Genomic DNA, 22,253 nt, shown 5'->3' with positions numbered 1-22,253 from the left:
AGCGTCTCTCTCCTCCGGCGTGGTGACACCCGACGCTGGTGCACCGCGGCCTTATATTCAATACTCTATTTTCTCCTCTTCTCTTCCGTTCTATAGATTGTTTGTATGCGGTATCCTCGCACATCGGACATGTCAGTGTTTTGTTTCCTATCCTGTATAATATAACACTCTTCGAAGGAGCAAGCCTGGGGACGGGCGGTTGAAAAGTGACTCATCAGCTGAATACGGGAGGACGCGGTTCTTCTTCTCTTCTCATCCATTTTGCACACAATGTCCACATTCAACTTTCTTCCCAAACGAAAATGGTTCAACATGACGGGGCTGGACGACGACGCAGAGCGAGGGCGATGGCGGGTGGCCGGGGAGGCTGCCGGGAAATTACGATGGGGCCAGGAAGGGCCATGGAAAAGCAACCCTTCAGTCGTTTCATCTATACCTGGACGGAGGCTGCTGTGCCGGGGAAGGGCCAACAATGCACTGGACTGGTTTCTTTGTACTGTAATTAGCTGGCATGGTGGAGTAGGTGGGACGAGGACTGGGGGTGAAATGCAACCAGGAGAAATCAAAAGTGATTCTGGTGTGGATCTGACTTGCCCTTGTAGAGTGTAATTGTATAGTCTAGACTGCCAGCTGGACTTCTGGTCGATGACTCACTGCTATACATAGTAACTCACCCAGTTACTAGTCCTTACTATGTGGGAGTGGTAATTCACTCCCATCTATATACATCCCGTAAGACCGGAAGGAAATGAGGGCGGTGGCGGGCCGCGGTTCCAGACCGCCCCGGTGGAGAGCCAGCGTAATCCTCCCCGGCGGCATCGTGGGTTGATCGCCCTTCTCGCGCAACTCGCTCCAACTAACGGTGAGCAAAGAGGCGGTGTCTTGGGAGCGTGGCCTTGAGGGCGACTTAGTTACTCCTATTGTTGCTGACCTCATCTACCCAAGGGCTCGTCCCTGTTCTCCTCTATCCATCCCTCCGCCTGATCGATCTCCTGAAGCGCAACCACTAGATAAGGCGCTTGCTGTCGTTCGCGCCCTCCCTTCCCCTGAAATTCCCTAGAATCTTGCACCAGGCCTAGCAGATCATGCTTGCGCGAGGAACCCCGCCAGAACCAAGTAACGCTACGATTTCCTTTCCGCCTCGCCTCTTGACCGTATCGTGATCACGGTCGCTTTGCGACACGGTCACCATGACCGGGTGGACAGCAACACAATGGATCCCCTGGATGACCCTGATCTCCACCTGGATCGAGGGCACAGCCGGAGACAATAGTCAGTCGGTCTGCCCCGCGAGAAGCTGGAGGACTGTCGAAGCCGAATTCCTCCAATGGCCTCAATGTCCCGAGACCCGGTGGGAGAGCCAGCCAGGCCTGGATACCCCGACCCTTCCCCCACATTTACTGAAGGCGCCCGACGAGACCGTCTCTGTCCCCGTCCCCATGGCATCCTCGAGCGAGCCCACCGTCCCCACCGCCGATGAACGCCCCGATCATGAGCTGGACACCGAGTCCCCGCTTGACAATGCCAATTTCCTTTCCTTTGAAGATTGGAAGAAGCAGAACTTGGCTAAAGTCGGGCAGTCGGCGGAGAATGTGGGCGGGAATAGACGGGGCGGTGCTGGGAAGGAAGATAGACGACGGCCGACGGGGATCAATAACGCCTTGGATTCTCTGGGCGAAGATGTAGAGATTGAGTTGGATTTTGGTGGCTTTGGCGCTGATACCCCCGAGACCGCGAAACCTACGTCCTGGGGAGCGCGCGTGCCCTCGGATGCGAGGACGGGGGCGGTCCCTGGTGCTGGGGACCGTGATGTGGATACCCTGGCTCAGGGGGTCCCCCAGGCGGGCGTGTCGCGCTCGAAGGATGCGGGCACGACTTGTAAGGAGCGGTTCAACTATGCGTCGTTTGATTGTGCAGCGACGGTGCTCAAGACGAACCCGGAGTGTACGGGGTCGTCGTCGGTGTTGATTGAGAATAAGGATAGTTATATGTTGAATGAGTGTCGGGCGAAGAACAAGTTCTTGATTCTGGAGCTGTGCGATGATATTCTGGTGGATACGGTCGTGTTGGCCAACTACGAGTTCTTCAGCTCCATCTTCCACACCTTCCGGGTCAGTGTGTCGGATCGATATCCGGCCAAACCGGACCAGTGGAGGGAGCTTGGGATCTACGAGGCGAGGAATACGCGGGAGGTTCAGGCCTTTGCGGTTGAGAATCCGCTGATTTGGGCCCGCTATGTGAGGGTTGAGTTCCTGACTCATTACGGAAATGAGTTCTTTTGCCCGCTCAGCTTGATCCGTGTCCACGGAACGACTATGTTGGAGGAGTACAAGCATGACGGGGAGGCCGGTCGAGTTGAAGACGTGGTTCCGGATGAAGTCCCGGAGCCTGCGCCGGTGGATGCTGAACCAGAGACTATCCCAACGGTGGACTCACCGGCTGATGTAGGGATAGCAGAGAAGGAGTCAAGCGACCAGACACCAGAGGCTTGCCCTAACCCGGGACTGGCCATTGACGAGACGGTCCTGATGAGGCTTCTGGGGGTTACCGAGACATGTAGTGTGCATGACTCTCCAGCTGCTGCTGGACCTGAAGGGGCCCCGGTGCCTCCCAGTCGCCCGTCAACGAATGACGCACCTTCTCCAAATGGCGAAGATGTTGCGTCGCCGGCTGCCGGAAACGAGGCACTGGCCAAAGAGCTGGGAGAGCCGAAAGCAACGGTGGCGGCTGGCACGGATATCGAGACGATCCCTTCGTCTGCTACACCGGCCGCCCAGGAGACTGCATCTCAGGTCGCGTCGGAAGCAGACAACCGACCGACTGCATTTGCGAAGGAAGAGCAGAGCGGCGCGGTTGAATCGACGCGGTCTACGGCGACGCAGCCGCCTTCCTCGAATCCGACTACGCAGGAGTCTTTCTTTAAGTCTGTGAATAAGCGGCTACAGATGCTGGAATCCAATTCCAGCTTGTCGTTATTGTACATTGAAGAGCAATCGCGGATTCTGCGCGACGCGTTCAACAAGGTTGAAAAGCGGCAGCTGGCGAAGACATCCTCATTCTTGGAGAATTTGAACGGAACGGTCCTCCATGAGTTGAGGCAATTCCGCGAGCAGTATGACCACGTGTGGAAGAGCGTCGCACTGGAGTTTGAGCTCCAGCGGATCCAGTACCACCAGGAGGTGCAATCGCTGAGCACGCAGCTGGGGTTCCTGGCCGACGAGCTGGTATTCCAGAAGCGGGTCGCCGTCATCCAGAGCATCATGATTCTCTTCTGCTTCGGACTGGTGCTCTTCTCACGAGGCGCCGTCAGCAGCTACATTGAATTACCCAGTATGCAGAACATGGTGTCGCGGTCGTACAGTTTGCGGTCGTCGTCGCCTCCATTCGGTTCTCCATCTGTGAGCCCGACGTCGTCGGGTCGACGCGCGGGTGGCCATCGACGTAACCTGTCCGAGGATTCGCAAGACGGACCGATCAGTCCGACGCTGGCCTACTCCCCGCCGACTCCGGTGTCCGATGTGATGAGTTCGTCGGAGGAGGCTGAGAACCGGACGGGGGGCTCGCTCGCATTGCCTGAGGTGACCCCCTCGACGCTCCGATCGCGCAGTAGCCCACCTGACCTGAAAGGGGGCGAGGATGAAACCCCCGAGGAATCGTCTGCATCATCGGAGTCACCGGAGGAAGGGTCACCTGTGCCTGATGGGATGCGGAATGTGACGGTGGAGGGATGATGGACGCTGGCAGGGGGATGCATTCGTGGCATGTGGAGCCCATGACATGACATGGACCAGACCAGATGGCCAGCGCGGCAGGTTGCAATCGGCCGCAGGGGTTCCGACGACCGTGGCGATGTCTCTGCCAGCCAGTTTCCTGGCCAACAGTTGCAGAAGGGCCGCCACGTCCGAGGGAGAGCTTATTTCCTCGACCAGCCACCATTCCTGGAGGATGGTCACTGTGGCAGCCGGCGTGGACAGGGCAGCGCCATCAAGGAAGCGTACGGGGCTGTGGGCTCTTGGAATACACCATATCTGTATGTACAGTTAATGTAGATAGACCGACGTGAGGCGATACGAGACATGACGAGACGAATAATGTACAGCAAGTTATCATCTCATTCCGGCTCTTGCCTCCGCTGCGGGCGGCGATGACATCGGCGGTTGCCATGACAACAATCGACGGGTTTTTCTTCGCGGCTGCCACTCTTATCCTCTGCTTTTCCCATCCTCTCCACCCTCCCTCTCTTTTTCATCTTCCAGACTACCGTCGATCGATTCTCGCAAAGAGACACACACGTTCCCTTATCACGCAAGAAAGAAAGAAAGAAAGAAAGAAAGAAATTCACAATGGACGCCCATCCGCTGACCGACCGCACCAACACCCACCTGGTCCAGGACAAGGACAAGCTCAACGAGCTCAAGGCGGCTCCCGCAAAGATCAACTCGATGGAATATCACCGTCAGGTGTTGCAGGGAAAGCTGGAGAGCGGCGACAAGTAGGTTTCCTCTGCGTGTTGTGGTGTTTACACTGCGGACGCGTCTCTAACGGACCCAGGAACCAAGCCAGCTACGTCTCGCCCTCGGATGATATCATGAGTCCGTGCTCGAAAAAGCTAAGTGATCTGAAGGGCAAGCGCTTCAAGAAGTACGTTCTATCCCCTCTTACTCATATACTTATTTATCTTTTCACGTCGAGTTCTACCAAATTATTCGATGCTTGTACGGCCTTAGATGCTAATTTGCTCGCAGTGTCGGCAAGCCCCAGTCATTGTTCGCCAAGCTAGGCAAGAAGAACTTCGAACAGTCGTCCGCCGAAGCCAATCGCCAAAAGGAGAACACCGAGAGTGTTTAGAGATGGTGCGATTCCCGGTGGATGAAGGAGTGAGGAGTCTGCGCCGGTCGCAGTGGCCCGACCCTTCGTTGCCGGCGGATGTCTTGTTTTTCTTGGTTCTTTGTTTCCCTGGGTTCGGTGGAGGTGTTGGGGGTTTGGGTTCGGGTTTTTTTGGGACGAGAAATCGTTGGTCGGACGGGGACTACCGGCCAGACGACCAGTTATTATGATTGATTGATTCCTACATTGCTTCTTGCATTGTTTCTGGCCTAGATTCTGGCATTACGAGACTCCCAATAATAACGTTCTTAATCATCACTGCTCCTCGGTGCTGACTCAGCGCCGGGGTTTCAGCCGAGGTCTGGCTCGGCTGCTTCTCCGCAACTTCGCTCTCCGCATCGGCATCGTCTGATCCTCCTCCCTTTATAAACCCTCTTCTCCAGTCCCCCATCTTGACATCGTTTTCATCGTATATCCCATCCGGATCTGCATTATGTCCGCTTCCTCCCGTATCCCCGTCATTGCCCAGCCCTTCGTTAGCGACCGGGCCAAACAGACCCTGGACCTGGTACTTCCGTCCCTAGTCTCCATCTAGATCGGTGCTTAGCCACTAATTCTTCAGGTCGAACAATTTGTCGAGAAAGAATGTATCCCCGTTGAACCAATCTTTCGGGCCCAGCTCGGCGAGGGCCAGCAGCGCTGGTCCACCTACCCGGCCATCATGGAGACCCTGAAGGTCAAGGCCCGCCAGCAGGGCCTATGGAACATGTTCCTCCCCAAGAGTCATTTCTCGCAGGGCGCGGGATTCAGCAACGTCGAGTACGGCCTGATGGCTGAGTACCTGGGGAAGAGCACAATTGCGTCGGAAGTGAGTCCCGGATCGCTGTACTGCTGCAGACGGACCGCCAGCTTACCGAACTATGTCCATAGGCCACCAACAACGCCGCCCCGGATACAGGCAACATGGAAGTCCTCGCTAAGTACGGCAACGAAGCCCAGAAGAAGGAATGGCTGGCTCCCCTGCTGGACGGGAAGATCCGGTCGGCCTTCCTGATGACAGAACCCGACGTCGCCTCGAGTGACGCCACCAACATCGAGCTTGACATCCGGCGCGAAGGGAAGGAATACGTGCTGAACGGATCGGTATACCTCTCCCCCTGTCATCCTTGAGCTCCCCTAATAGAGCCCGTCATTAACAACTATATCATAGAAATGGTGGTCCTCTGGCGCTGGTGACCCCCGCTGCCAAATCTACCTCGTCATGGGCAAGACCGCCGCCAACCACCCGGATCCCTACAAGCAACAATCCGTCATCCTCGTCCCCGCTAAAACCCCTGGTATCACCGTGCACCGCATGCTGACTGTCTACGGCTACGACGACGCCCCGCATGGCCACGGGCACATCACCTTCAAGGATGTGCGCGTTCCCGCCTCCAACATCGTCCTCGGGGAAGGCCGGGGCTTCGAAATCATCCAGGGCCGTCTGGGTCCGGGCCGTATCCACCACGCCATGCGTACCATTGGAGCGGCCGAGAAGGCTCTCGAATGGATGATCGCGCGCATCAACGACGACCGCAAAAAGACCTTCGGAAAGCATCTGTCCTCACACGGAGTGATTCTGGAATGGGTGGCCAAGTCACGCATCGAGATCGACGCCGCAAGACTGATTGTTCTCAACGCGGCGATTAAGATTGACCAGGGCGACGCCAAATCGGCCCTGAAGGAGATTGCTCAGGCGAAGGTTTTAGTGCCCCAGGCAGCATTGACGGTGATTGATCGCGCCGTGCAGGCGTATGGAGCCGCGGGCGTGAGTCAGGACACCCCCTTGGCGTATCTGTGGGCGTTGATCCGGACGCTGCGGATTGCGGATGGGCCGGATGAGGTGCATCTGCAGCAGATGGGGCGGCGGGAGAACCGGGCACGCAAGGATGAAATCATGCAGAAGCTGAAGTGGCAGAAGGAGGAGGGGGCGCGGCTGTTGGAGGTTAGTGGGTTGAAGAGTCGGTTGTAAACATGCTTCGGAGCCATCGAGGACAGCCTCTATAGTAACATAGTCATGTAAGCACGCATAATTGCCATTGAATCATTCGAGTAAGAAAAAAGTATCTTATTCCAAGTACTCCGTATTCCGTACTTCCTTGTTCGTGTTGTAAACTCATCATGTTCCTCCCCCCGTCCGGGGATGCAGGGCCTCGATCGACAGCTCCTCAAATCCGCTGGACTCATCCACTCTCGCTAGTCTTTGCCAACCCATTTCCAGACTAGCGGTAGGTCTTTACCCCACCCCGTGACCTTATCCCGTGACCCTTTCCCACTATTTACAGACCTCCGACCGTCCAAAATTCGGTCCGCCCTTCTCATTCACCCCACCATGCCAGCCAGACTCCCATCCACATTAGTGTTCAGGATGGTTTGACTCCACTAGTCACTCCACTAGGTCCACTCTAGCCGGAAGTGAATCTGGACTGGTCGATCCATGGCTTCTCTTTCTATATAGTACTTTTGTACATACCTATCTACTTCGAACTCTCGCATGTCGGGGGGTGCCTGTCATCCGCCAGCTGGCAAACGCCGCTGTGTCTCCTTCGTCCACGTGGAAAGTATCACCTCACTGCTGTGTGTGTATCACCTCCTATGTATGTTGTGTGATTGATTCATGATGTATCTTGGCATGGCGCCTCCTGTTTGTTGTTGATGTGATGGTGTTTGTCTGTGTGTGACGGTGGCTGCGTCGGTAATCTCTCGAATGCCGGTCGCAGGCCATGGCTTTCTTATTGGGTCTTGTCTGTGCTCGTCGAAATGGTCCCTTTTACACTGGGTTTCTTTGTTTCATTGCTCCTCATCCTCACTATTCGAGGATGAGGAGGACGATATGGGGTTTGGGGGAAGAGTGAGGAGGATGATAAGGATGGGGGGTGGGGGTGCGGCGTTGAGGAAGATGTTAGCTGCCACATGCTACTGATGTCCTCCACCTATCCACGTGGGAAGTATCACCTCACTTACTGTCTGATTCAAGGGTCTTGGTCTCTCCTTGTTGGTGATCGTCTCATGATGGCTGCGTCGGTAATCTCTCGAATGCCGGTCGCAGACCATGGGCTTTTCATCGGGTTGGGTCCTCTCGCGTTGCGAGAGTGACTTAGACACTGGGTGTCTTTTCCGTTCCTTCCTCACTATGCGAGAGTGAGGAAGATGATAAGGGGGGGTAGAGGGGGATGAGGAGGATGATGATGGGGCCCAAGGTGAGTTGTTTATTGACTTCGCTACTTCACCTCTGCTTTATGCTGACTGTCCGGTCCAAGGTCACTTGACAAGATGTTAACCGTATGATGCCACCATATTCACTCGGTCAGACATCGAACTGCATGCAGTAGATGCAACAAATGCTGGGTCCCAGAATACATGTTTATATACTAAGTGCTTGGTGCTGGCACCTCAACCACGGTTAGTAATTTATCGGACTCCCGCTACTCTGCCTCCACTTTATGCTGACTGTCCGCTATAGAGCAAAACAAATGACCTGCAAGGTTCTCAGTTCAATATAAGAAGGAGACCTGCCTGTACATCAACAAATGAATGGTCTCACATTACGCCTACGTCTTATACTGCGTCCCTTTTGGACCTGTCACCATGCCGCTGGTCAAGAACATGACACATGGTTCTGGTAAACCCCTCACGCCTCCTATTGAGGAGGTAAATCGGTACTCCGCCATGGCGGAGTTTTGAGTAAATATATATGCAAATTGGCAACAAGTCTGGCGCTGTACATGCTGTATGCGCGGGTCGTTTCACGGTAACTAATGTCTACCGGCTGATGGCTGCGTCGATTTACTATTCGAACCAGCCTGTGCTTCCTCTGTCGCTGAGTTTAAGACTCAGCAACAGCATCTTTTCTGCTGTTGCTCTGCGGTCACATGAGATGAACTCTGCTCTCGATGATGTTCTTGTTCCCTTCGAACCATGTCTCATGTTCCTCTGTCACTCAGTTTAAGACTCAACAACAGCATATTTTCTGCTGTTGCTCTGCGGTCACATGAGATGAACTCTACTCTCGATGATATTCTTGTTCCCCTCGAACCATGTCTCATGTTCCTGTTTATCAACACGAAACTAATCGCCAAGCTCAACCGCAATCACACGGTGGATCCAGCTGCCATATGCTGGGTTGGAGCGAAGATCATCTCGACTCGACGGGACACTGCTTATGGCTCTGCAGACAGGAAGGTCTGGTATATAGTATCATCCGTGCGTATCGGCCAAATGGATTTCTCGGCATGCAGGGCTTGTACCCGTTCGTGAATAGACGTGAGGGTTAGGGTGACCCGTTCAAGAAACAGAAAGAAGGGCCAAACGATTCCATGAATCAAGCGCATTGCCAATCTAGCTTTAGCAACTGCCAGGGTCGGAGCTTCATTACCGCATCCTCACAAATGGCGTTCGATGGCGCAGGGCTCAGGGACGTATATAAAAAGAGTTGAAGTGAACATGGAATTTGACCAGCTTCATCGACTCAAGAATGGATCCAGCAAAGCGGAAGCAATGTTGGATCGATTCCAAGTCACTGAGAAAAGGGGGAACACTATTGGCCTTGCTAGATGCAGGAGTTCCGGATGACGCGTCTACAGTCTTGCTATTTGTATCGAAGAGGGAGATCGGTTATGTCGACAAAGCTACGCAGAGCACTTTCAAGCCTGATCGTGTCAGCGACGGGATGAGCGACGCCAACAGAGCGAACCGCCGACGAATGCGAGTTCTGAAGAAGGCTGACCAAACTGCTGCGGACCTGGAAGTATCCAAAGTCTGATGTCAGAGGCCTGCAGTCATGTGGGACGGGACAATCATCGACCGCTCAAGATCGCATACAGGGCGGTTGCTCCAAGTAGCAGTCCATGCACTTTCTTGCTGTTCATGCGACTATGCGACCGAACACCATTCAGTTCCCTACTTAATTTGCCTTCAAGGGGGTCTATCACTCGTGCATCGACATCTGCATTTTGCATTTCAATCTTCCGCCTCGCGCTCGTTTCAGTCTTCAGAATGTGCAGTGCCACTGCAAATTTGACAAATCTGCCACCACTCACTGGGGCTGAAGGCTACCAGCACTGGTCGGCATCCGTTATAGCTTCCATGCCCATCCACGGAGTCTGTCATATACTTGCTGTTTGGGGTTATTTATATTACCTGGCGAGTGAATCTAGACCCATGTGGTGTTCGTCCTATATAATTTACTTTGATTTTGGCATCTGGAATACCCGGACACACTTGATACCATATGTTTGTTCTCTGTTTTAAGTTCTTTACATTATCTAGAGAGTGAACCCATACCCATGTGGTGTTCGTGCTGTTGTAAATTATGTTTTGGGATGTGTGAGTTGGCGGATTCTTCAAAGGGACCCGATTTCAAGGGGTAGCGACTCCGGGATCTGCCTTATACCTTCCACGAGTAGGGAGTTGGATTGACATAGAAGAGCCATGCTATGAAGGATAATATTGCGAAACGCATTCTTGACATGAATGAATGGTGAAAAAACACGTCATGAATCATATTCATCATGCACACCATAGCAGACCATAATATCTCTAACAAGAACAATGACAGTAATGGATATACGAAACCTCGACTTCCCTCCCTCTATACGTACTTCTCAACTCACCATCCCCCTCAGTAGTCGTAAGTAGTGAAGAAATGCCACCACCACATAACATAGCAAAGAAAAAGAAAACCCTATCCGAAGCAGACTTTTCAACCGCACACCCAAAGGAAAGCTATTAAATGCCAAAGGAAACAGAAAAAGGTATCTCGCCCGCGAGCCCGCTTAATAATCGTCATCATTGGCGGTGTTCTTGCGCACCTTCTTAGCGCGGCGCTTGTTGGCCTTGAAATGTTTCTTCGAGGACCCGTTGCGCACCTCGGAGACATCCACGCCGCGCTCGAGCGCGACCATCATGCGCTCCTTGCGGCCGGTCAGCTGCTTGCGCATTTCCTGGCCTTGCTCGGTGTACTGTGCGTTGAAGGGGAGGGTGAGACGGCCCGTGGTGGTTTTGGCGCCGGGGCCGAAGAAGCCGGTGTCGAGCCTGCGGGAGCGAGGGCCAGGGAGGGGTTGTTGGCTGGTCAGGAGGAGGGCGAGGGTGTCTGGGTCGACGGACTCGTCGTTTTGGAGGAGTTTGGCGAGTTGGGCTTGCCGGCGGGGAGGGAGGTGCGCCATGTCGTAGAGATCTTGGTTGAATTCGAGAGGGTCGATGGGGTCGGCGCCTTCCTGGGCGGGAGGGGGCGGGTGGCAGAAGAGAAGCTTGCCGTTCACGTAGTCCTTCAGGACGTAACGGGCCGCGCGCGACTCATCAGGTTGACCTTGGCCTTGGGTGGCGAAACCGCGGGCGCGGGCGTAGGCGCGGAGGAGCTCGTTGGCGGTGGGGATGCCAGTGCCGCCTTCTTCGAGGGGGCGAGTGTTGACCTTGATACCGTAGACATTCTCGACGAAGTGCTTGGGGATACGCTGGGCGACGAGGGCGGCGGGGCCGGTGAACTCGCGCTGCTGGTCGATGGGGAGGACACCGTTGACGACGAGCTCGGCCTTGGTGGTGGCGAAGTTGGGGAACACGAGACCGGGGCAATCGCAGAGCATGATCTCGGGGGACAGGTACAGCGTCTGGAAGTGCTTGGTTTTACCGGGGGTGGCGGACACGGACACCTTCTTGGCGCCGAGCAGGGCGTTGATCGTGCTGGATTTACCCACGTTGGGGTATCCGACCAGACCGATGACCGTCTTCGCCTTGGTCGGGCCGTCGGTAGTGTTGTTCTCAGGGAGCGTGTCGGGCGTGTTGGAAAGGAAGAGCTCCTCGAGCTCTTCGACGTTGAGGATCTCAGTCCGTCGGGATGCGCTGGAGCTGGCGCCAGGGTTCAGTTCGAGACCTCCGTCGTGCTCTTCTTGGGGCTCCGGGGCGGGCTCGCCGTCCTGGATGTTCAGAGACTTGGCGCCCTCAGCCAGCTGTTCCTCCGCGGGGGTTTCCTCCTCCTCCTCCTCCTCCTCCTCCTCCTCATCGCTTTCGATATCGGATCCGAGGTCCTGCTGGAGGAGTTCGTTGCGCTCCTTGGCCATGTGGGCGGAGAAGAACCGGAAGCTGATATTGTGTCTCTCGAAGTAGTCGGCCCAAGCGGATCGTTGTTTTTCAGTCAGCATATCGGCCTTGTTGACGAGCAGCAGGTTGCGCTTCTCGGGGTGGATCTCCTTGACGTAGGCCTCCAGATCCTCGGAGCGGAAGAGCAGGGGATTACGGGCATCGACAATCTGGACGACAAGGTCGGAGCGTTCGATGACACGCCACAGCTGACGCCAGACTTCCAGGTTGCGCTCGAAGGGAGTCATCAGCAGATCGTGGTTCTCCTGCAGCTCAGCCAGGCCGCGGCGCCAGCTGAGGAAACTCTCGCGCTCCATCAGCTCGAGCTGCTGGCGGGTGGTGGTCTGGTCCCATTTGGGCCGTCTGGGGACGGTCAGACGGCCCTTGTTCTTCTGGTGCTTCTTGACGGCGGACTTCTCCTCGGAGGCGGACAGCAGGTAGGGGTTCTTCTGGTCGGTGTGGATGATCTTGACGTTGTTCATCTTCTCGGCGGTAAAATCGGTGCCGGCCAGTTCGGCGGTGCTGAGGAACTCGTCGAGGGCGGCTTGCTCGGTAATACTGCGCATCTTGACCCAGGCGGCCTCGGTGGGGGCGTTGGTGATGTAAGTCTCACCCTTTTCGTTCTTACGGGCGATGGCGGCATTGTGGGAGGCCTTCTTCATAGCGGAGGTCTTGCCTTTGCCGAAGCGGTCGTTCATCAGGCTGTTGCCCAGCCCGACGGAGTTTTTGGATTTGGCTAACACCATGATGGCGGAATTCCCTGGATAAGGGAGACAGATGGGGAGAGAGGATAAGGAAGGAAGAAGGGGGGGGGAGAAGGGGGGAGGGAGAAGGAAAGGGAGGGAGAGATGAAGAGGCGAAGAGACGGAGAGAAGAAGAAGCGAAGAATAATTATTAAGAAAGATTCCCGAAAGATTTGATAAAAACCCAATCGGGCAATTTTCGTCTGAACCCCGCGCGGATAAGATAAGGCTGACTCAGCAGGTTGTTTCCCCCAATTTCAGCAGAAGATCGTGTGAAAGAGGATAATCACTGAAGAGAATAAGAGGAGAAGTAAGAAAAAGAGTCCTATCGACTCTCGATCCCTCATGTCCTTGGAAATTCTGGCATGAAGGGTCGTGAGGACCCCCCGCGATAAGCCGCACGTGACCCCCACGACCGGCGATTATTTTTCTTCCCTCCGAAATTGATTTGCTGCCATCCATCCAGCTTCACCGTCGATTTCCCCTCTTCCTCTCTTTCTTCCTCTCTCTCTTCCCTCAGAACTCGCCCTCTGGACCACCCGGTAACCCGCCAAAATGCCTCCCCGGAAGCAGTGGATGTACGTCCTCCAAAACCCTTTTATCAGTCCAACCCTATCTGTTAGGCTGAACTAACCAACCCAACCCGTCCAGTGACAAGAAAAACGCAACCACCTACCAACTCTTCCACCGTGCCCAACATGACCCCCTCATCCACGACCCTTCCGCCGACGATCGCGTCCTGGCACCCGTCTCCGGCCCCGCCCCGGTCCCCAGCAGCAGCGCCTCCGCCTCCGCACCCCAGCACCGCGGCCAGAACCTCGCCGACCTGAACCAAGCCTTCGGTGGTGCCGCCGTCCGCAAAAACGAAGGTGAAGCCGCCAACTACGGCATCTACTACGATGACTCCAAGTACGACTACATGCAGCACTTGCGCGAGCTCGGCACGGGCGCCGGTGACGCTCATTTCGTCGAGGCCAAGACCAAGGGCAAGGAGAAGGGCAAGGGCTTGAAGTTGGAGGATGCCCTGCGCCAGGTGTCGCTGGATGATGGCCGGAGCGAGTTTGGCGGCGCGGAGAGCGTCTACAGCTATGATATGCGCTCGACCGCCTCGTCGTACGTGCGCCAGCCCACCTACCAGGACCAGCAGAACGTCCCCGATGCGATTGCGGGCTTCCAGCCAGACATGGACCCGCGGTTGCGTGAGGTGCTCGAAGCTTTGGAGGACGAGGAGTATGTAGATGAGAACGACAACGAGGATGTGTTCGGCCAGTTGACGACGCGGGCCGAGGAGATGGACCAGGGCGATTGGGAAGATACCCTGTTCGATGATGTCGAGGAGGAGGAGGATGACGGCTGGGAATCCGATGCGACCGAGAAGGCCCCCGTGCAGATGAACACCACCGACGCGAGAGCACGGTACCAGGACACCGAGCAGCCCGACGGAGAGCTCCCCGTGCCCGAGCAGCCCGCCCCCGACATGCACCCCGAGGACCAGGGCTGGATGCGCGAGTTCGCCAAATTCAAGAAAGACGCCAAGGGCAAGACCGCGGCTCCCGCCGCACCCGCCAGCGTCGTGCCCTCCGAACAGCAAAGCACCCTGGCCTCGACCGTCTTCACCGTCGGCGGCACCCCCATCCGCCGAAAGAAGCGCAAGGGCGCCCTGACCAACCCCTCCGCCTACTCCATGACCTCCTCCTCCCTGGCCCGAACGGAAGGCCACCGCCTCCTAGATGACCGCTTCGAGCGCGTCGAAGCCCTCTACTCCCTCGACGAAGAGGACGAAGAATTCGACGACAGCATGTCCATGGTCAGCGGCATGACCGGAATGACCAACATGACCGGCATGACCGGTATCTCCACCGCCTCCTCCCAAGCCCCCAGCCTCATCGACGCCAACGGCGACGCCGTCCGCCCCTCCCACAACTTCAACAACATCATGGACGACTTCCTCGCCGGCTGGGACGACAAGACCAGCGCCCAGGCCAAGCGCAAGGGCGCTAAAGCCAAGCGCGGAAAGAACGGTAACGAGGCCATCGGCATCCGTATGCTGGATGAGGTGCGTCAAGGTCTTGGCCCTGCGCGACTTGGCGGAAAGGTCTCGGGACGGGCTTGAGTCCGATGTATGTGTGTGTGTGTGTGTGTGTGCATGGCTTCAACGATTGCAACGATACCATTTTTTTTTTTTTCACTTCCTTTACTTCATTGCATCTCACTTCTCTACCATGATTGGTTTATTTTGGTTGGAAAAAAAAGATCCTGGATAGGATGGCGTTTTTTGTTGGTGTGGCATTGCAATGCATGGTCATAGACTTTTCCTTTTTCTTATATATCATAAAAGTTATTTTTCGGGGGCTACTACATCACTTTTTTTATTGTGTGCTGGGTGGGTAAATGGAAGTAGTAATTGTAGTGTCGTAGATTACTGTACATTCATTGTATAATAGTAGTACACGGGGTATACAGATTCTATCTCTATCGCATCACATCGTATCATCTATAACGCCCCTCCGACCTTCTCGACAATCCACATGGCGAGCCGGACATTCCAACCCACACGTCGCTCCGTGCGCCGCAGATCCTCGCGCGAAATGACCTTCGCCTCCTCCTGCAGACGATCCGTCTCGGCGCCGAGTTTCTGCTTCAGCTCCGGGTCGCCGGTCACGACGAGCGCGCCGACCTCCAGATCCAGACTGTAGCTGCGCTTGGTGTAGTTGCTGCTGCCGACGAAGGTCAGACTGGGATGTTCTTCCTTGGGAAGGGTGATCCAGAGGCCCTTGGCGTGGTAGGTCCAGCCGCCGGGTTCGCCGACGGTGCCGCGGCGCCATTCTTTGAGTTGGATGGAGTTGGTGCGTTGGGCGTCGGCGACGCGGTCGAGGAACCGGGCCGAGAGATGCGTGTAGGCGGCGGGCAGCATGCCAGAGATGCCGGGGGAGCCGTAGAAGCCGTTGGCCCAGGGGGAGGCTGTGAGGACGGTGCCGCGCGTCGTGGAGTCGGTGTAGGTGGTGGAGGTGCTCGCGATGAGGAGGGAGGAGAGGGCGGGGTGGATGTTGAAGTAGCCGGCGGTGAAGAGCCAGCGGGCTCCTGAGAAGGCCGGCGAGGTGGAGAGGAGACGGAGGATGGCCGTGACGGCGGGGAATTCAGTAGAGGTGTCGGGTTTGAATAGGGAGGTGAACTGGGCGACGGGGTATACGTAGGTCTGGTCGGACGACTTGGGCTGGAGGGCGGCCTGCTTTTCCGACGGTTGGATGAGCGGGTGCAAGACGGTGGACGAGTATGTGATGAAGTCCTCGGGGTTGTCGAGGGGTGAAGGGGCGCCGTTGGATGTCGGCCAGTTGAGGACGTAGCCGGCGGCATCCTCAGGGTCGGGGAGGACCTGGAAGCTGAGGCTGCAGACGGCCTCTTGGATGCGAGCATAGTAATCGGTCAACTCCTTGGAGTGGAAGACATGGTACCGATCTAGACGGCTGGTGAAGTACTCGTTCGACAGATTCGCCCTATAGTTCCGTCAGTGGCTATTCTGGGGTCTCAGGGTAGGACTGCACATACCCCGACAAGATAATCTCCTCGTCAAAGCCATACAGCTTCATGTGCTGCAGACCCCAGCCCTCATTGATGCGGCTCGGCACCCATCTCTTCTTGAACCCAGTCAAATTGGGAGTATGGAACATGCGGATCTCCACGCGATCCGCGCCATGTGTCGCAACCAGCGATGCCAACAGTGATGCGCACGAAGGATTGGGCGTTTCTCGCGTTCCTCGTAGAGCGTCTGTGAGAATGGAGACCTTGAGGTCGGGATTGGCCCGAAGAGCCTGGTCTAGCGTGTCGACCAGGTCATGTTCTGTCTTGCCAATGTACAATGTCGACAGATAGATGCGTTTGCGAGCCTTCCTGATCTTGTCCTATATAATGAAACATGCTTGGATTAGTCGCAGATTCGCGGCGGGTCTAGGTCCGAGATATCACCGTACCTTGAGGGTATTGTAGAAGCTGGACGGAGAGTCCAGGATGGTGATTCGCGACGCCGGAACCTCAAAACACGGCGAGATGCGATCCAGCTCAGTCGTAATACTCCCTAACGGTGACGCAGCCGAGGCTGCAGTTGAGCTGGTGCTGGCATGGGCGGTGCTGGCCGAGAATTTGCGCTCGAAGAGTAGGGCCCTCCGGGCAGCTGGTCTGCGCGCAGCACATCGCAGGGCATTACCCCCGACACGTCCGAACATGGTTACGGCGTCTCTCGCGGATGCTCACCCAAGCAGCCGAATGGACTGGCACAAGATTCAAGGGGCTGGGAGAAGTGTGCAGACGACGCACGAGATGCTGGATAAAGATCCCCGGCGGCGGCTGCAAACACGGCAAACCGCGATACGCGCTAGACCGGATTGGGAGACTTGCAACCGCCGGGCGGAAAGCGAGCGACGCAAGAGAGAACGAGAGTCGAACCCGACCTGCACTCAGCTCGAGCCATTGCTGCCCCCTCGCTGCTCTGCCTACAAGATGTCGACCATTCTTCGCACGCTGCGCAACCTGAAGCGCATTGGCTTCAAGGTGAGCCTCTGGCGGTTCTTTCGGACCTTCACGGACTAGCTGCTAACTGCATCCCCTCACAGGAATATGGCCACCAAATGCAGGTATGCTTTCGGATCCTGGGAGAAGAAGAGAATGTCCTGGAGGGGCGAGACGGATACTAACGAGACATGCGGTTCGCTGCGAATAGTACATTGGTGAGTGGCTTCCGCCGGGGGATGGGGCTAGACTAACACAATCGCGATTCCAGGTGATACCAAGGCCGGTACCCTGATTGGGGTGGACCGCTACGGCAACAAGTTTTACGAGAACATTGAGGAGGAGCTTCCTCGTGGGTGATGCTTCGCCTAGCTCCATGGCATCTGCTGACCGTACATAGTCCGGACGCGCTGGGTGGACTACAAGGACCACGAATACGACCCCTCCCACATCGAGCCTGGCTGGTGAGACCCTCGTGGAGAATGGTTTTCGGACATGCCCTTTGCTGACCTCGCTGCAGGCACGCCTGGATCTCTTACATGGTGGATGCTCCCCCCACCGCCGACAAGATCATGCAGACTGGCCTTCGCCGTTGGGAGTTGCCTGAGCACCGCCCCAACTTGACCCAGAGCCGTGCTGCTTTCAAGACCTACTCCACGTGAGTACCCAGCCCCTTTCTCTAGTCGGAGAGGGTGGATAATGTGCTGACCCAGAGCCCAGGACCCGTCCCAAGTACTCGGCCTGGACCCCCGTGGCGGCCCCCCGGTAGATTCACCGTAGTGCTGGTAGACCGTTGGCTTGAATCAGACCATGTTCGAAGATGTGTAAATAAAGATGTCCTACTTTCCGTTTTGAAACACTATCCCCAATTACCTGCCATTTCTATACAGTAGCCCATGCTCTAATTATTCACACGAGGATATCGCCAAGGTATCGCGTCAACCAAATGCCAAATGTCAAATGCCACAGAATAGCTCGTGCGACCAGAGTAGATACAAAACTCAGAGGACGTATATACCCGAGCCGATGTTGGACCAGTGTCGGATGGGGCGCCGATCCTCGAGCTCGATACACCACCACAGCACCTCCTTCAGTTTCTGGATCCGCCCCTCCGCCTCGTACGCCCGGGAGAGGGCATACCACGCCTCGGTGTTGTCCCAGGAGCTGCCACGCTTCGTCAGCCCGGAGAGCAGGCCGAAGGCTCGCTCGCGAGCCGCTATGCGGTTCAAGAGCCGGGGCTCCTCGTCGTCGGAGTCGGCGAGAGGCTTAGCCTCCGGAGTGCCCGCTTGGTCGGACCGCTTCACATCATCTTCCGACAACGGTTTGTTTGCCTTGCTCGGGGAGGACACGGACAAGGTGGATATGCCGGCGTCGAGGCTAGGCTTTGGCGGTTGCAAGGGCATCTTCTGATCATAAATGTCGAGGAGCAGATTCGACAGCCCAGCCGTCGCCTTCGGATGATCGGCGTAATGCAGAAGCGCCGTTTCGAAGTGCTCCATGGCTTCGTGAGGACGAGCCTGGGCATTCGACAAGAGTCCACGCTCTGCATTAACGTCCGCCCACAGCTCATCTGTGCTCTTAGGAATGCCCCATCCACGCTCTCTAAACGCGCGAGCAGAAGTTTCCTGTGACGCGACGAGAGCCTCGACTCGTGCCACCTGCTTGGCTGCCTCCTCGCACGCCTCCTGGGCATCTTCAAAGGACGACGCCCGGCGATAGAGCCCGGCAATAAGCAGCCAGACCTTAACAAGTATGCACAGTGCATGCTTCTGGGCCTGGGCCGGAGGGACTTTGGTCACAGCTCGCGTGGGAGAGTCAAACGCGAAGGGCGTAGGCAGTCGGATATCCTGCTCTGGCGGTTGCTTGGAATGCCCGGTCGGAGGGGGTTGTTGGTTGGGCTTCATGTTATGGGCCATAGGCCGCAGTGGCTGCTTTGCGCTCTGCGACTGAGCCGCGTCGGACACGGCGACCCCAGACACGTCTGGAGTTACGTCGCCGGCTCCAGGTCCAGCCGGAGTCCCGACATCGCCGTTGACATAACTTGCGACCGGATTTTGGGCGTCGTCGCCCTTCTTCAATGTACTGCTCCTTGTGCGTAATTGACCGGCCGGGCTGTCGTTCGAAGCAGGCTTCTCTCCATCTGTGACCTGTATCGCCGGTGCGGAATCGGTATTGGCTGAGGACCCATGCGACGCTGAGTCGGGGCTCTCTGTCTTGGATTCCGGGGCAAACTCTGCCCTCCGGTCAGGTCCACGGGGCCCTCTGTGCCGTCCAAAGATGCTTCCGCGAAGACTTTTCACAGTCCCGGCAGAGCTTTTGGGGGGAACGAGATGGTCGGTCTTGGTATTGCTCTTCTCGTCCCCTTCAGGGTTCAGGGAGTGGAAAAGAGTGGCGAATAGGCTGAGGAGTTGCTCGCTATGGTTAACAGCAGCTCCAGGGCCCTCAACCAGTTCCACAAACGCCAATTGGGTCATCCGAGTCTCAATAATGCGCTCCTTCTCGCGGTCTCGCAGCTTGTCAATCAGCTCATGAGTTATGCCCGTGATTTGGTCTTGGCCACTCTGGTTTTGCTTTTGGGGTCGTCGATCGCTATGAGCTAGAGATGTCACGGTCGCGGGAAATTGCTCAAACGCGGCTTCACACGAGCGTTCCGCGATGTCGAAGTCCTGCTTCGCACTTAGTAAAAGAGCAAGCAAATGCCACAGAGGCACAAGATCTCGCTCCCGGGCAAAGTCGGCCTGTCCCGGTTTATGCTGCGCATCCGATGTCAATGCTGACTTTACGTAGTCGATGGCGCCGTCTAAATCCCGGTTCTCGGCAAGGAGAACAGCCAGCGTATAGAGAGAGGAGCAGTTGGACTCATCTTCAAGCTCTGGCGCCAAACTCCTCTCAAGGTAGTCAATGGCTTCGGCCCGGATGTCATCCCGGTCCTCGTTGACCGGGGTCCAGTAGGCCCAAGTAGCAAGCCCTATACCAATGCCCCTATAAGCTGCAGCGATGTCCGAGGGGGAAACGGATTGGGAGCGAGTCGAGCTTGTTTCGGGCGCTATAAGAATTATGCCCTGCTCTCCATTCTCGTCATCCTGTACATGCTTCGCAGAAAACTCCTTCAAGAGGGACGTGAGATCCTTGGCTTTCTCGGCCTCCTTTTCAGAGCCAAAGCAGCTCAACATCGTGACGCCCTCTGACACCGTGCGCAGCAGGGTCCCATCATTCTCCAGGTCTCCATACTGGGCTGCCTTTTCTGCCCTCTCTTTGGCACTTGTGACTATCTCAATATAGGAATCGAGCGCCCTCAAGGCAAGATCGTAATCGGCAAGTGCACAGTGCACATGGAAAAGACGCCGGAGAATCAGGTGCGAGTGATAGGTCTTGGTAGCAGCACGGTAAAGGATCTATAATCATTAGCAATGGTTCTTATGTTTTTTCCCACTCTCTCGTCCTTCCTTTCGTGTGGGAACATACATCAAGCACATTTCTACCAACAGAATTCTGGCCACCTTCTCCGAGCTCTTCATCCGTCCAGTTAGAGCCGCAAAGCACCTCCCAGTTCTGGATGACTTGCTCGACCCAAGCTTCGATTTCGGGGCTGTTCGAATTAGCTGTGGGAAACTTTGTTTCACGCAAGATGCTTGCTTCACAAAGAGACTCAACGCGCCGGAGCTCACTGGCAAGCTGTGGGCGCTCGGGGCCGCTGGCAGGGGGGCTGTATGGTAGACCCTGTTGCAGGATCGATGACAGAAGATTGTAGTACGACTTCCATAATGGTGCTCTCGAATTGGGCTCAGCGAGGCCATCCATAAGAATGCCTTGAGGCAAAGCCACTAGCTTGACTTGAGGATGTGACGCCCACAGCCTGAAGAACCCCAGGGCGGTGGCTATCGTTTGCGCATTAGCAGCAGCAATGTCCTTGCAGGCTTCCTCGCCAGCCAGTGATGCGGCTTCTGCTAATAGTTTCTCGGACCAGTAGATAAACTGTGGGCTGTTCGTAGAGGACTGAAGCTGACTGTTCAGCCATGGTGCAAGCGAATGAAGGGTTTCCAAGGCGCCATAGGGATCGGAAGTCATGCGTTGTGCAGAACCTATGCATGGATTAGAAAAGAGCAGACCCTCAACTCCACCATCAAGCACACGCACCCTTGAGATAGCAAGCCTTGACGAAACATGTCTTGGTCCATGGCGACAGCTCTTCTCCTGCGTGCTCGAGTTCATTCAGGGTGTCTCCAAAATCATGAGGAAACCGAGATACTGCCAAGCCTAGCTCATTGACTGTCCAGTGTACCCATCCCAGGCAGACCTGCGCCTGAAATACCTCTTGCTTGGATCCTTCGGCCCTGTTCACGGTGGAGAGGAGTGTTGGAATCAGGTCGTGGAGACCGGACGCGGAGGCCGGGCGGGGAGTGGACGGATGCTTCTGTAGGTGTGAGGCAATCTGGTATTCGGTACTGGCTACCTCGAGGAAACCTATAGCACACTGCGTTAGCCCGGTTGCTGGTCGGCCATGAATTCCCGGGGAAGACAAGTTGGCATTACATGTTTTTTGAGGAGCATGTTTGGTGACCTTGCGAATCAGCTCGGGAACTTCATCCCACTTGTTCTGGCAGCGCGCGTTGTCCAGGGCCGTAACATAGCGATGCCCCTTATCAGAGTCTCGACCCTACAGATTGGTACCACGGTCAGCGGAGGGGTCATGGTGCCAGATTGAGGGGGGTTATTTGTAGCTGTGGTAAGTTAAGTTCGCCAGGGGTCAGAGGGAGGTAGGAGGGGAGAGCACCACATACAGTCATGATTGAGGAAGGTCAGACAGAGACGGGGGTAAAACAGCACAATCGGGGGGGAAAAGAAAGAAGCAGCATCCATAACCCGGACAGATGCCCACCCGAGGCAGCAGCGGAGAATCGAGATATTAAGACCGGAGGCCGTGACGACGGCGATGATCCGCCTTGGCCGTTTAGGGGAGAGCCCAGGACCCGCCCCGTATGTATCGTACGCAATCCGGTATTTCTCGTATCGCCCCGAGGCTTCATGTGGCCCGAGCGTTTCCGCGGCCAAAAATTTCCAGAAACT

At 56.0% G+C, this 22,253-nt stretch overlaps 6 protein-coding genes across 6 annotated transcripts; 3 read left to right on the top strand and 3 right to left on the bottom strand.

Moving 5' to 3' along the window:
- Positions 1-1,190: 1,190 nt before the first annotated feature.
- Positions 1,191-6,838, top strand: BO80DRAFT_451181 (Sad1/UNC domain protein; the record flags this gene model as incomplete). The annotated part of the gene is made up of 7 exons (XM_025721867.1): positions 1,191-3,713; positions 4,419-4,492; positions 4,552-4,641; position 4,746; positions 5,450-5,695; positions 5,758-5,970; positions 6,038-6,838. The coding sequence occupies 7 exons, from the start codon at positions 1,191-1,193 to the stop codon at positions 6,836-6,838; spliced, it is 3,948 nt and encodes a 1,315-aa protein (XP_025579886.1).
- Positions 6,839-10,152: 3,314 nt separating this feature from the next.
- On the bottom strand, positions 10,153-12,812 carry BO80DRAFT_420758 (ribosome biogenesis GTPase LSG1). The gene has a single exon (XM_025718442.1). The coding sequence runs from the start codon at positions 12,684-12,686 to the stop codon at positions 10,641-10,643; it is 2,046 nt and encodes a 681-aa protein (XP_025579885.1). The 5' UTR covers positions 12,687-12,812; the 3' UTR covers positions 10,153-10,640.
- Positions 12,813-12,910: 98 nt separating this feature from the next.
- On the top strand, positions 12,911-14,972 carry BO80DRAFT_420757 (ribosome biogenesis protein LTV1). The gene is made up of 2 exons (XM_025718441.1): positions 12,911-13,261; positions 13,335-14,972. Exons 1-2 carry the CDS (start codon positions 13,239-13,241, stop codon positions 14,794-14,796), a joined length of 1,485 nt encoding a protein of 494 aa, XP_025579884.1. The 5' UTR covers positions 12,911-13,238; the 3' UTR covers positions 14,797-14,972.
- Positions 14,973-15,096: 124 nt separating this feature from the next.
- BO80DRAFT_498549 (CDP-diacylglycerol--glycerol-3-phosphate 3-phosphatidyltransferase) lies at positions 15,097-16,982 on the bottom strand. Its single transcript, XM_025724137.1, has 3 exons — positions 16,652-16,982; positions 16,230-16,582; positions 15,097-16,177 (listed from the first exon to the last, which is right to left on the bottom strand). The coding sequence occupies exons 1-3, from the start codon at positions 16,901-16,903 to the stop codon at positions 15,178-15,180; spliced, it is 1,605 nt and encodes a 534-aa protein (XP_025579883.1). The 5' UTR covers positions 16,904-16,982; the 3' UTR covers positions 15,097-15,177.
- A 129-nt stretch (positions 16,983-17,111) lies between these two features.
- BO80DRAFT_420754 (complex I NDUFA12 subunit family protein) lies at positions 17,112-18,073 on the top strand. Its single transcript, XM_025718440.1, has 7 exons — positions 17,112-17,228; positions 17,291-17,311; positions 17,398-17,404; positions 17,458-17,538; positions 17,587-17,650; positions 17,707-17,844; positions 17,907-18,073. The coding sequence occupies exons 1-7, from the start codon at positions 17,178-17,180 to the stop codon at positions 17,953-17,955; spliced, it is 411 nt and encodes a 136-aa protein (XP_025579882.1). The 5' UTR covers positions 17,112-17,177; the 3' UTR covers positions 17,956-18,073.
- On the bottom strand, positions 18,026-22,085 carry BO80DRAFT_371380 (putative filamentation protein (Rhf1)). The gene is made up of 5 exons (XM_025716483.1): positions 21,968-22,085; positions 21,720-21,843; positions 21,324-21,650; positions 20,652-21,268; positions 18,026-20,581 (listed from the first exon to the last, which is right to left on the bottom strand). Exons 1-5 carry the CDS (start codon positions 21,971-21,973, stop codon positions 18,188-18,190), a joined length of 3,468 nt encoding a protein of 1,155 aa, XP_025579881.1. The 5' UTR covers positions 21,974-22,085; the 3' UTR covers positions 18,026-18,187.
- Between the last annotated feature and the right edge of the window lie 168 nt (positions 22,086-22,253).

Source organism: Aspergillus ibericus, assembly GCF_003184845.1.
Source record: "Aspergillus ibericus CBS 121593 unplaced genomic scaffold BO80scaffold_2, whole genome shotgun sequence".
NCBI classification, from domain to species: domain Eukaryota; kingdom Fungi; phylum Ascomycota; class Eurotiomycetes; order Eurotiales; family Aspergillaceae; genus Aspergillus; species Aspergillus ibericus.
Note: the sequence above shows the minus strand (reverse complement) of the source record. Positions and strands in the feature narration are given on the sequence as shown.

Bases quoted from the DNA above. Each gene is read 5' to 3' on its own strand.
- BO80DRAFT_420758 (XM_025718442.1), bottom strand. From the start codon at position 12,686: ATGGTGTTAGCCAAATCCAAAAACTCCGTCGGGCTGGGCAACAGCCTG.
- BO80DRAFT_420757 (XM_025718441.1), top strand. From the start codon at position 13,239: ATGCCTCCCCGGAAGCAGTGGAT. The intron at 13,262-13,334 runs GTACGTCCTCCA...CAACCCGTCCAG, and splicing joins CCTCCCCGGAAGCAGTGGAT to TGACAAGAAAAACGCAACCA.
- BO80DRAFT_498549 (XM_025724137.1), bottom strand. From the start codon at position 16,903: ATGTTCGGACGTGTCGGGGGTAATGCCCTGCGATGTGCTGCGCGCAGA. The intron at 16,583-16,651 runs GTACGGTGATAT...TTCATTATATAG, and splicing joins GCTTCTACAATACCCTCAAG to GACAAGATCAGGAAGGCTCG. The intron at 16,178-16,229 runs GTATGTGCAGTC...ACGGAACTATAG, and splicing joins GAGGAGATTATCTTGTCGGG to GGCGAATCTGTCGAACGAGT.
- BO80DRAFT_420754 (XM_025718440.1), top strand. From the start codon at position 17,178: ATGTCGACCATTCTTCGCACGCTGCGCAACCTGAAGCGCATTGGCTTC. The intron at 17,651-17,706 runs GTGAGACCCTCG...ACCTCGCTGCAG, and splicing joins TCCCACATCGAGCCTGGCTG to GCACGCCTGGATCTCTTACA. The intron at 17,845-17,906 runs GTGAGTACCCAG...CCCAGAGCCCAG, and splicing joins GCTTTCAAGACCTACTCCAC to GACCCGTCCCAAGTACTCGG.
- BO80DRAFT_371380 (XM_025716483.1), bottom strand. The intron at 21,269-21,323 runs GTGCGTGTGCTT...ATCCATGCATAG, and splicing joins CAAGGCTTGCTATCTCAAGG to GTTCTGCACAACGCATGACT. The intron at 20,582-20,651 runs GTATGTTCCCAC...TAATGATTATAG, and splicing joins TTGGTAGAAATGTGCTTGAT to ATCCTTTACCGTGCTGCTAC.